At 34.1% G+C, this 18,460-nt stretch overlaps 1 protein-coding gene across 1 annotated transcript in view; it reads right to left on the bottom strand.

The window, feature by feature from the left end:
- The window catches only part of LOC145291108 (uncharacterized), a 130,865-nt gene extending 118,596 nt beyond the window's left edge, over positions 1-12,269 (bottom strand). The window contains exons 1-5 of the mRNA XM_080136624.1: positions 12,188-12,269; positions 10,984-11,103; positions 10,012-10,131; positions 7,271-7,390; positions 4,149-4,268 (exon numbers count right to left, since the gene is read on the bottom strand). Coding sequence (XP_079992750.1) covers positions 4,149-4,268; positions 7,271-7,390; positions 10,012-10,131; positions 10,984-11,103; positions 12,188-12,269 — 562 coding nt within the window. The remainder of the gene's footprint in view (positions 1-4,148; positions 4,269-7,270; positions 7,391-10,011; positions 10,132-10,983; positions 11,104-12,187) is intronic.
- Positions 12,270-18,460: the final 6,191 nt, after the last annotated feature.

The raw sequence follows: 18,460 nt of genomic DNA, 5'->3' as shown, positions 1-18,460 counted from the left end.
TGTTTTCTAATTATTTTATTAAGAAAATGAGTTATAACTTATTGTGTTGAAACGACAATATATTATAATACAAATAATATATCTTCTCGTAGCGATGTAGATATGTAACATTGACGACGTTTTTAACGGTAAACTCCATCGCAAGGAACAAAAAGGAATAAAACCAATTCACTTTTCTTTAACAAAAGCCTTTATATTTAGTATTTCCAACAACGCATTTTTTCTAAATATTTAGACAGTAGATTTCTCCTTTTCCAGCTTTGTGTGACGTTTCGTCACGGCCTTGATCACACTTACATTTCTCTAACATGTCTCAAATATGTCTTGAATCCAAGCTCTCCGAGCACTCGTGTCTTGAACACGTCCTTTCCCGTTCGTTTGTGGCTCGAGCATGTCTCAAATACGTGCTTCTATGAACACGCGTATCAGTTTTTATCTCTTTTGTGACATCATATCGCGCAGCCGGCTTGGTCATTTACATATGGCTGCTGCTACTGCTAACCAAGCGTCGGTGGCTGAGTTACATTCATAATTTAAATAAATTCTTTCAGAACTGTACGAGAACCACATCAAAAAACAAAAAGTAATTGTGTACATTTCTATAAAAGTCTCTTCCAGTTTACAACGAAAATAATCAAACTCTAATAAATGGTTATTAAAATCTGTGAACAACGTATAAAAATGTTAATTTTAGAAACACGAATAGTCATTTATATATAATGTAAAAAGTAGACACCAGGAAAATAATGGCAGTTCGTGTCTAACATAACTTAGATAAAGAGAAACTTGACTGATGACCGATACACAGTGATGCGAAAGAAATCATGACAAAGAAAGAGGTACATGAGTGAACCTTCAATAGTGTTGTATATTAGAACTGCCGGGCTTCGTCAAGTCATCTAAGCGAGGAGATTATTATCGTTATAAGGATGTAGATGCTTTGAATGTAAAATATCCATTACAGAAAAAAATGTTATTGAAACGAACTATTTCAACAGTTGATTAAAATTCACGGAGAATGGAACGTTAGCTAAATACAGGGATTTTTACTTAAGAAAAAAGAATTTAGTTAACAATAACAAAAGAGTACGTTACGTGACGAGTATGTCAGGTATGCTACGTTATGTAGTCATATAGACAGAAAAGTGTATTTTAGTCTGAGAGTTGGAGTCCTAGAAAGCAAGAAAGTGTTTGGGCTTTAGGGTTGGTCTCTTGACCCACCGGGATATTGGCGGGCGCGGGATAGCAAAATGCAAGTAATAAGAAGTGTTGCGTATTCTAAAAGAGATCAACTGTGAAATAAACATTCATGTATAAAAGTATAATTCGCGTCATCATGTTTTCTATTCGGAGGGAAGAATTCGGCAGCGTGGTAACAAAAAAAAAACCCATTCAAATTTGAAAGAAAAGGAAACACGTTATATGCCTTATCTCATCACCTCAAACAAAAATATATATGTATACGTTTTGACAAAACAACCGTCCCGTATTAAATGAAATGTATTTTATGTGTAAACACCGACACGTACGCATTATCCGTATATGAGTTCACGCTAAATGATCTCTGCTATAAATACACACAGGATGGAACGATAAAATTGTCGAAAAGTTGACATGATTCCATTTCCGTTTGATGAGATTCAGTTTTCTTTTTATTGCCGATCGCCTACTATTTGACCAGTTGTAAAAATTCCAAGAGCGAGAGGAGCCTTCTATCATGACTTAAAGTGACAAAACGTTCAACATGTGAGATCGGAGATGCGCCGCTATACAACTAATGCTCTCTACCGATCCAAGTTTTTTCCACAGGACTATTGCCAGCACCCTCAAAATGCAACTCCGGGCGTAATCTCATAAAGAATTATGTAAAACTATATTGAAACCAATATACATTTACTATATTAATAACATGGAGTCGATTTTTTCAACTGCATTTACAATTTCAATAGGAAAATATTTTAGACCTTCTTAAGCAATTCTCTCACATTCATCGCTCATAGCATTCCTTAAACCGTGCCCTGCAAAATTATGTGTACATTTCTTCACCGTTTAAAAATTATTACATTTATTCCGAACAAACTGATTTTCTAACATACGTATTCTCACAAAGAAGGCAGTAAAAAGTTTCACTTTATATCCATTGTTATTCTTAGTTCACACATATCACCGTGTTATTCCCTTAACAGGTATAATTATTTTTACATGGCCGCTTATTATTTCATTTCATAACTTCATACTAATTCTAACATACTAAATTAGAATTTGAAAATAAATAATAATCGTTCCTCCAAATTCTACCTTGAGTCCTTATTCTATTAGAATAATAAGGAAATATTTGATTGCTTGGTTGTCAGGAAGTTTAATCATTCTTCAGAACATTACAGAACATCTCAGATCATATTCAACGTGACGTTTTTGCATTGATGGAAACGTATAGATTAAAAAATATTTTCGTGGAAATAAAACACTGCTGATATTAACAACTACAACATTGCTTTTTAAATATTCTCTTATTTATCGTGAAGAATAAGCACTTAGATGCCGTGTTTATGAAATCAATACAACAAGAATAACACTTGACCAGTTTCCGTTAAGTTGAGATCTATTACCGAATTGTTCCTCAATTTTGGACGGAGAAATTCGGGTTATTTTTATCTTGTTTTAAAATAAAAAGTAAAGTTACTGTTGTAAACTTTTTTCTGTCTTTTACGCTGCTGTGCGTGGAAGATTATAAAACAACGACAGTTCTATTCTACGATTGATCGAAAACGATTAGCAACTTATTTGCGGTATCCCGTTTTCAAAGTCATTAATATTGGTTAAAAAAAATGAGATTATTTTTCATTAAAAATGTTTGTTTATATTTATTTTTTTTAGATTACATGTACACAACCTTAAAAAATATCAGCAAAAACGGAAAAATCAAACTATTGGAATATTTTGTATCTTGAGATTTCTTATAAAAATGAAAAGAGTAATAGACACTTTCTGCTCATCTAACGGTAATTCACATATATAAGCGGATCGTTCTCAATCTGGGATAGAAAAATTGGTGGTGAGGAATTGTTTTTTTTTTACTCATGCAAATCATTTTTTATGTTTTAAACAGAAAAGTTGGAGGATTCTTTACGCAAGCGTTAGCCTCAGATAGATGACCCCTTGATTTCTGAGAACTAAAGGAAAATGCAAAAAAATCTTAATAATATTTTATAATATACTGATTATATCTGAGTCACTCTTATTGTCAACTTGCAGGGTGACCGACGTTGCTCGGGATTGAATGATTATCAACGAATGTTTCTCACTCTCATATTTTTTGCCACCCAAATCGGTGAAATCGCCAATTTTTTACTGAAATCGATCGATTGCTGGCTTTAATTGGAATCCATCGAGATGCACTTGAAACAAGCTTCACATGCATTTTGAAGTGACTACGTTCACATTGTATTCTTCATTGCACTGTAGAGAACTCACTGTTGATTTTATGAAATTATTTTATATATAATAGCTTGCAATTAAGTTTGAAATTATTACTGGTTGTGCGGGGATAATGGCTTGAATTCAGGTTTAAAATGAAAAAGTCAAATATCATTGCGAAATTGTGCTTTAAACAGAAACATTCATTTCGAACGCGCCTTTGTCATATAACTGTAAATTTTATATGTTGGACCTTTCAGCTTGTGTGGTAATAAAACTTCTAAAATGCACATGTGATGTTAAGCTGTTTAAGGTGTTAACTTTGATCTACATCTTCTGTTCTTCATGTAATCGGATTATTTCAATTATCGATTATCGATACTTATCGAAGACATTCCGACAGAACACTGCCACGCACATAAAGTAACTTCGTGTGAAATTTTATAAAAATCGACCCAGCCGTTTTCGAGTCTATAGGGAACGAATTCAAAGACGTAGAGATACACGTTGCGCAGACACTTCACTTTTATAGAAATATAGATTAATACATGAATTAAAACGGGTAAAGGAAATGATTTTAACATATTCTCATGATTCATACATTATTCTTTTATCAATATCAAAATGCTAATTAATCTGCCAATAGCTTAGACGTTTTTAAAAGGATATTCATTATTTTTGAACATGATTTTCAGAGTTTCATTGCCAATACAGATACCAAGATTATTTACCTTTTGGTGGACAAGCTTTTTTGGTACAACCAACTTCACCGTTGGAACCGCAGACACAATCATTGCAATCATCTTTAAATTTCTGCCCGGCGTCGTAACCATGTCCTTTATGCCAACAATCTGAATAGAAAAACAAAGATAAAACTTACAAAATACATTTTGAATTGTATGCAATTTTCTTTAAAGATTTCTTTACATTTTTTGCTATATATCTTGTAAATCACAATATCATATAGTAATAAAATTGTTTAGAATTTTACATAATTTTCGTTATGGATTAAGTAATTATTTACTTAAAATGTATTTCCAAATTTAACGTCATATATTCAAAAAAATCGGACCTATTTCTTCATTTAGAAAACATTCAGAGCTGAATGTGAATTGTACGAAAATGCGATCATAAAACAACAACAATCTGCACACATACTTGAGGCTTCCCTTCCGGTTTGCAAACAAAAATTAAACCGGAAAGAATGCTGCTTAAAAAGCAATGTTTTATGTTGTCGCTGAAAAATATTTCTAAAATACTGGATCAAGATACATTTGTAATAAATAAAAGGACACAATATCAAAAATATATTAATACGTTAAAGTATTTTGTGTTGTAATCTATATATTAATATAAGTGTACGTGTCATTAGTAATTTGTGTTGTAATCTATGTATTAATACGATAGTGTATGTGTCATTTATTTTGTGTGTCACGCTTACATCTTTTCACCTTCCGAGTGAATATCTTTTAATTGTAACTAGCCTGGGTACCCGGCATTGCTCAGGTGTTTGGAGGTGTGTGTACAGCGGAAAAAAGCGTTAGTAGGCAGCGTTCATCTTACTATTTATTGTTGTTATTACGCCAACATTTTTGCAGAAAAAAAACAGTCCAATAACATGATGCTGCCACCACCAAACTCTACAGTTGGCACCATGTTCATTGGTAAGTAGGTTTCACAGTCTTTCCTCCATACATGATTCCGATCAGTATCACCAACCAACTCTATTTTAGTTTCATCTGTCCATAATACTTTCCCAAAACGTATATTATTTATCCTTAATCTCTGTAGTAAATTTTAACCTTGAATCTCTGTGGAATCTTCCTTGAGATGCGTGATTTCCGACTGTTTCTGTGTAGTTCATTACTTATTGTACGCTTTGTTATTTTAATCCCAGATGTACCCATATGTTCATGCAGGTTTTCTCGGATGACATATCGATTTTGTTAAATCTGGCATCGTAATATCCTTGCTGATCTTGGAGAAGCACTCCTCGAAGCTCCTGTACTTCTTTGGGTTTTAACGTTGCTTCGAGTCTTAAACCGCGCAATAAATAAAGCAATTGTAGTAAAAGGAATATTCAGGTTACAAGAAATCCTTCTCTAACTGTTTCCATCTTTCCAAAGAGACAAACCAGTTGTTTTTGTGAAATCGTCAATTATTTACCTTTGAGCATTATTAAAACCCTCTCGTAAAACCAGTAATTTCAGAATGCTCTGATAGTTGTTAATAGCGTAAACTATAGTTACTGATAACATTGCTCGAACATTGTAGAATATACTATCATAAAATATTCGCTAACATTAATTTGTACGAATACTTCTTCATCCCTTAAAATGAAAATAATGCATTTATTTCTGTTAGAAGAAGAATTAATAAAGTTTATTATTAATTTTCATTAGTATGTATTTTTATACATAAAATGTATCGAATTTTATTTCATGTAAGGTTTTTACATATATTAAAATAGAATTTTTTATGTGTACAAATATGCTTCACCTCACTGTATACTTCTACATAGGGGAAACTACTCCCACTTTCTCTGAAAATTACTAAACAAAATGAAAATATCAATCCGAATAATGTATGCAATCGAAAAAATATCGGTCATAAAAATGAACTTTCTTAAAACATAAAATATAATAAAATATCCACATTCGTTTCGAAAGGTCTATTAAACTAAAAGAGACAGTAATACCAAAATCGCTAGAAAAATGGTTGGATCACGCTACTGCTCCAGTAGGTATTTTACTGCCGATGTAATCTCTATACCTATAAGAGCCAGGTATGCCCTAATATGGAATACTGGTCCCACATCTGGGTAGTCTGATTAGAATTCAAAACCGGCTAGTAGGTGATGGACTATAATAATATATACGAAACGTAGTAACTGATGACCTTTTCTCGTCCCTGCTTCCTCTTTCCCACAAGAAATACGTAGCGAGATTGTCTTTGCTCTATCTTTATTTTCATGGCAAGTGCTCGACTGAATTCCAATCTAAGGTTCCTCCTCGCCAAACTTTTACAAAAAAACACTAGTCTACCTACAACCACGATATACGATTTCCCCACTCTCCTATCTAAATCTAAACGTAGATTCCATGAACAAAGCTTCTTTCCTAGAACTTCCTTTCCGTGTAACGCTGTTCAGATAGTCTGCTTGAATACACATACTAACCTTCAAATCTAATATAAACAAGTTCTCGTTGAGCCGTCCCCATAAATAATCAAATTCTACCTAATTTACACCATTACTAAACTACCACCTTACATCCATTAACTTTGACTGACTCCCAATTTAAAAAAAAAATAAGAAAAACTTTTTTGAGAAATATATATAAGAGATAAACTCGGTTATAAGTCGTTGGATTAAATACGATATTAATATTGATGTCCGCCCGGCTTTGCCCGGTCGAAAAAAACGCTTAAATATGATGTTTTTATTTGTCCAAATTTCGTATATATTTTTATAGCGTCATGATTTCAAAAGTAAAAAAAGTATGTGGGTGACATCACCTAGAATCGAAACCTACGGCAAAACTATAGCTTTCAAATTTGGTAAGGTTACCACTGTACCAGCGGTTCATATTTAAAAAGTACTAAATGAACTAATATGAATGCACAAAATGTATACCAGTTTTTTTTTTTTAATTTTGACCTATTTTAACCCTTTAAAAACTATTTTAACCAACTAAAGACACATTAAACAACGGTCCATAAAAATCCAATCATCCCTAGCGCCGTCCGCGACTTTTAGTTTCGGAACATATATTTTTAAATATAGAGACAGATACAAAGACATGTATTAGATTTAATTATATTTATTGTTCATGCAGATACTAATTTAATTTACCTTTATCTTCACAAGCGATTAGGGTACAAATGGCAACGCCGTCAACCCCGCAGCTGCAACGATTGCACTTGTCCCAGAAATTTTCTCCAGGTTTGTATTCTTTTCCATTATGCGTACATCCTGTGTACAAAGTAAAAATACAAATTATAAAATATATTAAGAATTTTATACAATTATGTTTTTCGATTTATACACGTTTTTAATATTAAAATTTTTTTTCACACGACAATACTGTTTCCTAATACAAATCAGATCTCTTTTTAATTTAAGGAAACCCTGACGGCGAAATTGAACTCTATGCGAGCAAAATGAAAAAATGCACACTGCGCAGATCCTTTACAACTTCCTTTTTCTCTCTCTCTCTAAGTTCCCGCCAAGCAAACTTAAAAAATGTGCATTAAATAAGCATTCGTGACCATTAACGATAAAAATACAACATATAGAAAAAAGCCGCGCTTAAACCCATGTATAGCTTGTAAAAAGCTAATTTTTGACACAAAGATAAACTTTTACTAAAATACTAGCAGGGCTACCTGGCGTTTGGCGGAGCAAAAGTGTAACATATTTTTATTGAAACTTCTATCTTTCTCTTTTTCTCTTCTCTCGTACACACATAATCTTATAGATTACTCTGGGAATAAACTAACAGGAGAGAAATACCCCCGCCCAATTTTTGACAAAATCTGTAGGGTAAAAATTTTAATATTTTTTTATGTTTTAGACATTATTCACTCAGGCAGACGTCGATCAAAAATTACCAACTTTGTTGGTGTTTGTGAGTTTTAGCTGAACATGCAAACATATATAGACACAAACAACTGCTATTTATATATTAAGTGAAAATTATATTAATCCGAAAGCTGAAAGAAGAACATGTTAAGCAAAGCGTATCAAAGGGAAAACTTAGGTTATCTGTTCTGATCGATTTTACCTTCAAAAATATATTTTACTTTTTTAGTTTTAACTCACGTTTACCCCTTATATATCACTACTTGGACGTAAATGGGTACTATTTGTGGTCATGCCTTCATATATGATACCTGTGTGTCATATACGAAGTCTTCTGGATTAGCATTATGCTGAAATCAACATTTCGTAGAGAACAGTTGTGATGATATTCTCTCGATTCTTAATTCCTCTGGTAGACGCGCACATTCACGAAAAATACTGACGCCGACGAGTTAAACATTATTTATATTTTCGTAAGTATAACAGCATAATGCTGACAAAAATTCATTCATATCTGACCTGAGAATAATTCACTCCAAATATTCCTTATTCGACAAAATGAAGAAATGAGCTTTACCACAGTCGAAAGCATTGGTAACATAAGCTGAAGTTATGTCTACATTATTGGACGTGTCTCGTCCACAAGGCTTAGCTGCCAGAAGAGAATTGACTAGAGATCCTTTGTAACTCTCGCTCGTAAACGTGGCTCTATTTCATATCGTTCAATTTTATGTTTTGGCTGGGGCCTTTGGCCTTTGTACACCATTATAAATCACGCTATCAGTTCTTGGGTAAATTTCTCTTTGCCGAACATATACTAATGTGATCCTTGTGTAAATTCACAGTAGCGAATTTAACGCTACTTACGTAGGGTCTCTCATGTTTAACAATTTTGATCGGTTTAGTGTATGCCTTGGTAAAGGGAATATTTTAATGAGTGCATTATGTAATTCATGCCATCTTTAAACGGTTCAAGGATCACACCGACGTTCAAAATATGTTCATTATGTAATACATGCTACACAAGTGATCTGTATTAATTTTCAAATGCGCAAAAAGAAACTACGGAAACATACATTCATATATTTATGAGCTGGTACATCTACCACAAGTCTCCTGCTCTTGGATAGGGTCGGAAAAAGAGTCTACAATATAATAGGCCCCATTTTGTCAACTAGCCTTCAACCCCAGTGCCATCGCTGCAATGTGAAACTTTATTATGACTATTTTCTATACAGACTCCCTGCCAATTTCAACAAGAAGGATTGCATTTGAAACGGTTCAAGAATCACACGTAAAACAGATACCGACGTTCAAAATATGTTCATTATATAATACATGATACGCGAGTAAACTGTATAAATTTTCAATTGCGCAAAAAGAAAATAGGAACACTTACATTCATATATTTATGAGCTGGTACATCTACCACTTGTCCCCTGCTATTGTATAGGGTCGGAAAAGAGTCTACAATATAATAGGCCCCATTTTGTCAACTAAGTTTCAACCCCAGTCCCATCGCTGCAATGTTGCACTTCTGTGCCTGTTTTACAAGTATTTTAATCTAATGTGCACTGATGAACGCGTTGCACATGTGCTTCTTCGATGTACATCACTCTGAGAAACCCGCTTATCAACAAAATCACACCCTTTCACCGTTGAGGTTCCTAAATGTCAGAAAGTTATCTATACTAACAGTTTATTCCTTCGAACGGTTGAACTTTGGAATTCCCTTCCTGCTTCCTGCTTCTCTGACTGTGCTGATATGCAGAAACTTAAATGTAATGTAAACCAACATATTGTTAACTTTTCGTAGGAAGTGTACCAAATAGTATTCCCTTGTGTCCAAGGGGTGATATGACTTGTTAGGGGTGAAAGTGAGTAAAAACACCAACTTGTTTGATTGAAATACAGACAAGAACGTACGAATAAAAGAATTTTAATAGCAATCATTTGTATGAATATGGTTCAACGATACCTCAATTGTAATTACAGCAATTTTGTTTATTTACCTTTTGGTGGACAATTTTTTTTTGTACAACCGACTGCACCATTAAGATTGCAGAAGCAGTCATTGCAATCGTCTTTAAAACTTTCTCCAGCGTCGTATCCGTTTCCTTTATACCAACAATCTGAGTAGAAAACAAAGACAAAAATATATAAAAAATAAAAAAATACACATTTCGAATTTTATTACGATTCTGTTCATGAATTTATTTACGTTTTAGTTTTTTATTCTTTCAAAAGAAAAAATATAAAAATTACAACACACATACAAAATTTTACATAATTTTCTTTATGAATTTATTCATGATTTTTATTTCTAATCTATAATGATAATCTTATATCTTAATACAAATATGATACAGTGCATTAGATAGAGTAAATGCTCATAGCACGGTGTGAATTCTACATAAACAATTGCCTATTAGTCAGGCGCAGAGACACTATCTCAATGATTCGACAGAAACACCCAGCGGTAGATCTTGTTTCTTGGCTAGGGCAACGAACGCCGTTTTCCCATTCCCGGAACACCCCGCCCTGATTTTCCGATTTTATTCAACTGTTGATGGAGCAGCCGCTCTAAGCGCTACCAAAGAGATAGGGCACCTGTACTACCAGTCGGTAACGCATAACGTGAAATAAAAACATTATAACATGTATAATGTGATGTAGCTCCCGTTCAGATGTGAATAAATAAAACATGTAAACATCCCAAAATTTGATTAAATACTACATATGAAATATATATTTTCCAATTGTTAAATGTGTAAAAAAAAACTCATTAAAAGTATACATATATACGTATGAACATGTTAAAAATGTATGAAAATAATAATAAACTACATAAAATATACTTATATATTTACGAACGTGTTTAAGATGTGTCGATATATGTATAAACTCGCCTATGAATAATAGTTAATAATATAGTATTGGTTTTCTGTGAACATTTGTATTAATAAAGAAATATGTTTCTTTACCTTTTGGTGGACAATAATTTTTGGTACAAGTGACTTTACCCTTTTTACGGCAGGCACATTTATTGCATTTGTCCCAGAACACTTCAGCAAAATCGTATCCTTTACCTTTATGCCAACAATCTGAGTAAAAATCAAAGATAATATCTTACAAAACATATTCAGGATTTTATACAATTATATTTATGAATTTATTCATTTATTATTCTTCTTCTTTTCTTTCTTTTTTTTTTTAGAAATAGCTCGATTATATCCTGATATTCTGAAAAATATCATAAAGTAAAAAACAAAACTATGATTTCCGGTATTTATCACAATAGAACCTCCAAATATTGTTTCTTTCTTAGAACTATCCGTCTGTGTAACACAATACCGTAAGGCTGCTTCCCAGCTGATTATAGCATAGTCGTTTTCAAGTATACAGCATAACTACGTTTGACACATCGATTTTCGTCATCACAACAGTTAAGCGACGATCAGCCTGACCAGTACCAGAAAGGTAACGATCCCAGGTGCTGTATATGCTCTCCGCTTATCTCGGCATTGTTTCCAGTTATCCTTCACTTCCCCTACCACTGGACTCAAGCAATGTCAATACAGGAGAAGTGTGATTTGTGGCTGAGCAACACTTGACATACAATTAGATGCACAGATGCCACTGCAGGGGATATGTTTTGTTTTTCGCGACTGAACCCTCTGTTTTCAAGTCCAATGTAAATAAGTTCTTATTCAGCCGTCGTATTATATACTATATAATAATATACTAATGCTGGAAACCTACAGCTGTCAATATCCTCCCTAAAATTTGTTGGAAAACTGAGACTCCATATGATGATGAGGGACTCAGCCGACGAGATCGTTAAAAAAATACACCCAGAAATAAGATCAGGGACAAAATGGTCGGCCAGTAAAATCACACAGGAGGCGGTATGTAACCTACGAATAAAGGATATAATGGACGTCAGGAAAAAAGAGATATGGTGCTCGAAGAGGTCAGGGTGTTTGAGGAGAAGTAAAGAACAGTCGTTGCTGTCGCCCAGGCCAAACAATACGCATGGGCAAAATGGAATGACATCGAACCAATTAAGTTATCATGGAAATCCTTAATTTCGATGGAACCATTGGCGATATCATTTTTCTTCGTTCTACCTATGATCTTCTGGTTAATGCGACCAATCTAAAATTATGGGGGTATACCGATTCAGACCTGTGTTTTTCATGTAAACAGGATCGGGGCACTCTGCGCCATGTACTATCCGCATGCCCCAAATTGCTTCAGTTGTACACATGGCGACACAATCAGGTAGTGGAGATAATTATTGAATTGCTGAGAACACAATGTGAGTCAGCAAATCAACAACCAGTGACAGTCAAGGAACCCACAATCCAGTTTCACAAAGAAGGTGAACGTCCCGTGAGGAGGAAAAATTCTGAACTGAAGCTGTTGAATGGAGCTAATGACTGGAAAATCTCGACGGATCTGTTTACATCTTTACAATTTCCAGCCCACATAATCCAAACGGAAAAACGACCAGACATTGTAGCATGGTATGACACAAAGAAGAGTGTCCTCCTAATAGAATTGATGGTCCCCTGGGAGGAGAATGTAGAAGACGCACATGAACGAAAGAAAAATCGTTACGAAACACTTCGCGCCGATTGCATAGAAAAGAATTGGAAGTGTGTTGTAATTCCCGTTGAGGTAGGTTGTCGCGGGTTTCTAAGCCACTCAGTCATTTTGCTTCTTACAAAACTGGGAATAACCGGCTACGACCTGCTCCCTATGTTAAGAATGGCTTTCTAAAATGTGTCAAGTTTAAATTCTTTGGATTTATCTCCCTTATTTCTTCAGATTATTTTCAAGATGGCGCGTCGAGATTGTCGCAAGGCAACCGTTCGTAGTTTGATAAATATAAAAAAAGAAATCATAAATGCTATCGCTAAAATCATATCACCTAAAACCAGGTCAGGTTCAGAGTGAGATAAATATAAACGTATAATACTAGATCTTGTTATTCTGTCGTGTAATTAACTATTATTACAAACGATTGTTTGCATAAATGGAATCTATTCTTTTCGACTTTGATTCTTGTTTTTTTATTTTTATTTTATATATTTATATTTTATTTTATTTTTTTTACAAAGAACACACATCTTATTAAGGCCCAGAGGCAAGACAAAAATAATCGTACGGTAGTCATTGGTACAATAGCGTAGTAATCGTAAGGAGTGGTATTTGGTAAAGTGGATTACTTAAGGGGACGAGTCATCAAGAATATGTTTATGTTGAACTTGAACATGACTGTATTGTAGTGAGCTGTAAAGCAGACAAACGGAAGAGGGTTCCACAGGCATGCAGTTCTAAGAAAAAAATCTTTGTTCATGGAATCTGCATTTACGTTTAGAAACAGATAAAGAGTGGGGGAAATAATTGATAATGTTTTCAGCTTGCTGAGTACTTACTTATGAAAATTTGGCAAGGGGGGGGGGCATAGATTGGAGCTCAGTCTAGCACTTGCTATGAAAATAATTATATTATTCCTGATATTAATAAACGACCTCCCTGATAATATTGTGTCCGAGATGGGTATATTTTCTGATGATATAACATTCTATAACATGCAGGAGGGAAGAACGAATGTACACAAATCTAAGACAATGACAAAATCATTAGAAAATGACCTCCAGACCATAGTGAAATGGGGCTGCAAGTGAGGAATCATAGATTGGAGCTCAATCTAGCACTTGCTATGAAAATAATGATATAGCAGAGACAGGCCCGCAACGACTCTTCTGTTGGACAATGTTACTCAATTTTGAACTCTGTTAATGCAGGATAAAGTGCTTCGAGCAGCTCTAGCCCAAATGTGGCAAGTGTACTCTATCCTAGAACGTACTTGGCTCTTGAAAAGGTAGAGGATTGCACCGGCAGTGAGATATCTACTGGAGCGGTAGAATGATCCAACCATTTTCCAGCGACCCTGGCAACGTACGTGCTCCTTTTCAGATCACGAGTAAATGTCAAACCCATATGCCTGCCAAAAAATTGGAGTTTCCCCAGAATGCGAGCAATGATTTAATGATTTTACACGATCCTTTATTTCTATGCATATTTAACAGTCGTTCGTTCTCCCTCCGAGAGTTTTATACTATCAAGCAGTGTACAACATGAATTGTGTTTCATCATAAATTAACCAACAATGTGGTTATATGATGTAAAACCGACAAACCAACCAAACGGAAGCTGAAAAGACACCCAACAAATCATATTCTATAATGCGAAAATTGCACAGGGGGCTCATTTATATGTAATATATTGATGTTGGCATTCTGTAGATGTGCAGCGTAAATGGGGAGGGTCTGATAGTATCGTAGCTCTTTTGTTAAAACTGCAAAAGAATTTATCTAAGCTAGCAGGGAAGCCCAGAGTAGCCCGGTTGTAAAGTACGGTTAAATATGATATTTTAATTCTTGCAGATTTTGTATATATTATTATAGAATTAATGTTGTATCGATTTTTTTATATTATAAAGTTGCGATTTCAAAAAAAAATATCCCTATGACTTAGGTGCATTAGCTCAGATCAAAACCGAAATAAAAACTTACGAAGAAATATTTATATGTATATATATATATATATATATATATATATATATATACATATATATATATATATCACTTGAGTTCTTCCAGCTATAATCGAAACTGAAACCAATACTTATGAATAATTCTTGATAAAATTATTTATAAAAAAATTACAAAAATTGCATCAGCTATAATCGAAACTGAACCCAATACTTATGAAGAATTCTTGGTAAAATTATTTATTAAAAAATAAATGACTTGAGTGCCATCAACTATAATTGAAACTGAAACCAAAACTTATAAAGAATTCTTGATAAAATTATTTATTACAAGAAATGGAAGCCCATAACAATAAAAAAACAGTCATCTGCAGTAATGAAAATATCATATCGAAGTGTATTGTACGACCGGGCTACACCGGGTGTCCCTGCTAGCTTCGATAAATACTTTTGCAGTTTTAACAAAAAATTAAATACTAATACGAGGTTAGAGCTGAAATCAGGGCGTTTCCATTTACGCTGAACATCTACAGAAATGCCAACATCAATATATTACATGTGAAAGAGTCCACTGTGGAATTTCCAAAGCTTCTACTAGTTGTTCTTATTAGAAATACAACTTTTATATTATTAAAGTTAAAACATAGATGATGACGTTTTATAAATCTGGATATAGTTAAAGAGACAGATTTACTGGTATTTAAAAATCAATAAATATAATTTTATCATTAGTACCAGCAAGGAAATATTAATGTTTAAAAACTAATCTTTACATTATATATTCTTATATTCTTCTAAAAACAATTCTTCCTATTACAAACCAACCATTTCTGTCAGGTCTGACAAGGCTGTTAGATCGTAAACACGGTCCAATATCCGAAACATATGTAACCAAACAGATAAAACGTTAATAAAAAATAAAATACATATGTGCTTACAGTTATATCTCATAGGATTAGCAAATCTCTCGACGGAGGCCACATTTCTAGGGAAATTGCTCTTGACATATCTAAGGCCTTTGATAGGGTATGGCATAAAGGTTTACTTCATAAGATCTCTAGCTATGGTATAGCTGGAAATGTCTTCTCAATTATTAAATCATTTCTTTCTGATAGGTTCATAAGAGTAGTAGTTGAGGGGCAAAAATCAGAATTTCACAGTATTAATGCCGGTGTCCCTCAGGGGTCCATCCTGGGCCCAACTCTTTTCCTGATCTACATTAATGATCTTCCAAATCACATCCTTACATCATTTGTAGACATTTATGCTGACGACACTACCATTTATGTTAGCACATCTAAGACAGTAAACGACCAAGTTCTTTCCAATTCTCTCTCCTCTGATCTTGAGCACGTAGTACAACGGAGAAAGGAGTGGCTGGTTACTTTTAATGCATCTAAAACCAAGCTTCTCTCTTTACATCATTAACATTCTGATCCACATCTGGCATCAATTGAAATGAATGGCTCTCGTCTTCAGGAGGCCTCAAGTTTTGACAAGCTTCTGGGCTTGACCTTTACTCCTGATCTTAAATGGAACACGTACATCAAATCTGTTGCCAAGGCCGCTGGAAAAATGGTGGGATCTTTCTATCGATCCGGTAAATATCTCACTGCTGATGCAATTCTCTATCTATATAAGAGCCAGTTACGTCCAAGGATGGAATATTGTTGCCACATCTGGGCAGGAGCTGCTAGAAAGGACTTGTCCTGCCTTGATAGAGTTCAAAATAGACTTCGTAGCCTCGTAGAAGATGTCCTTTTCTCTTCCTTGCAACCTCTATCCCACAGAAGAGATGTTGCGAGTTTGTCTCTGTTTTATCGTTATTTTCATGGAAAGTGTTCAACTGAGCTTCACTCTATGGCCCCCCCTCGCCAAACTTTCACAAGAAACACTCGTCTAGCTGTACACACTATCAATAATTGCCCCCCACTCTTTATCTGTGCCTAAACCTAAACGTAGATTCCATGAACAAAGCTTCTTTCTTAGAACTGCACGCCTGTGGAATTGTCTTCCGATTTCCTGCTTTCCGGCTGACTACAATATGGTTGTCTTCAAGTCTAACGTAAACAAGTTCTTGATGAGCCGTTCTATATAAGTTAACAAATTTACCGAATTTCCATTACTAATGATTACTATATTGTCCAATGTCTACTGTACACTCTTTAACCATTATCCTTGAGTGGCCTCTTGGCCTTGATAAGTGGTGATGCCTATGTAAAAAAAACATATTTGCTCTGCACTAGTATTGAGCACTCTCTTCAGGTTTTTACTAATTACCAGTTTTACCATATATATATATATATATATATATTCATCTTCGACATTTATAAAAATATACTTTTAATATAAATCTGCAAGAAAGAACGTATTCTACCTTGACAGCGTTCAAAATAGACTTCGTAGCCAAGGGAAATGCCCTTTTCTCTTCACTGCACTATCTTTCACACAGAAGAGACGGCGTGAGCCTATCTCTGCTATATCGTTATTTTCATGGCAATCTGGGCTCAAATTTATGGTCCCTCGTTATCTGGGCTCAAATTTATAGTCGCTCATCGCCAAATTTTCACGAAAAGCATTCGTCTACCTGAAAACACTCTTTATCTGTTTGATAAACCTAAACGTAGATTCCATGAACAAATCTTCTTTCTTAAAACTGCAAGCGTGTGGAACTCTTTTCCGTGTGCCTTCTTTCTAGCTGACTACAGTATGGCTGTCTTCAAGTCCAACGTAAATAAGTTCTTAATGAGCCGCTCCCTTAAGTAATCCAATTTATCATATTTCTGCTACTAACGATTACTACGATATTGTCCCATTGACTAATGTACACTCATTTACATTATCATCCATTGACCGTCGGGCCTTGATAAGTGGCGATTCCCTTGTAAAAAATAAGCTTCGTCGAAAAGGATCGCTCTTGATTAAAATGAAAATAAAATTGTTTCAATCTCACAAGATTTTTCTTCCACTTATCGAAGGCAGCAGATTTTTTTTTTCAAAACAACGCAGAATAGTTTTAATAAAAAATATAATATTATTTCGTTTTTTATATATTTTGCTTCCAGTAAAAAATTATAAAAATATTTTTTTAAGGTTTGCAAAATTAAACGAATAATCTTAATTAAAAATTACGCACCCCACATTACAAACCAATCTTTTGCCTAACTTTGTCCCATGGGGAGATAAGCAAACATCCCAGTTGTTCAATGATGGAATCGTCCTATTGTCGAAGACAAGATGTAAGCAAGCAAGAAAGCAAACAAGGTCCACAGAGTTTTATAATTACATAGGTTGATTATCCCGAATTATAATTTTCGCAATTATTTTTATCGTCAATATAGAAATTTATTGTATTTACCTTTCTCTGGACAACTTCTTTTGGTACAACTGACTTTACCGTTACGATGGCACCTACATTCATTGCACTTGTCCCAGAACTTTGCTTCATAGATATACCATTTTCCTTTATAATAACATCCTGGTTACGAAATAAAAATGACAAAACACATATAGAATTTTATAGCTTATATATAAAATAAAACAATTTAACATTTGTTTAAGCTATTTTAATTTTCCCAATCTATAATGTTATTTCCTATTACACACAATATCTCTTTATATTTCAAGAAAACCATGACAGTGTAATTAAATACATAAACAAAAGCAAAGTTGAAAAATACGCCTAGCGCAAATTGTCACCTCCCTGCACCCGGGGTAAATTAACCCTTAGACACATTGTTTAAGAAACAAGCATGACCACTGTCGCGAAGAAATTTGACACCTAAACAATACCGGCCAGTATCGGTGTATATCTTTTATAGAAGTAAAATTTGGACACAAAAATTGTCTTGTATAGATAATGTAAAAATAGGAATTGGTAAACCGAATAAAGAACG

Source organism: Euprymna scolopes, chromosome 12, assembly GCF_053919585.1.
Source record: "Euprymna scolopes isolate OS-2025 chromosome 12, ASM5391958v1, whole genome shotgun sequence".
Taxonomy (NCBI): Eukaryota; Metazoa; Mollusca; class Cephalopoda; order Sepiida; family Sepiolidae; genus Euprymna; species Euprymna scolopes.
The sequence above is the reverse complement of the archived record's forward strand: the minus strand, read 5'-3'. Positions and strand labels throughout refer to the sequence as shown.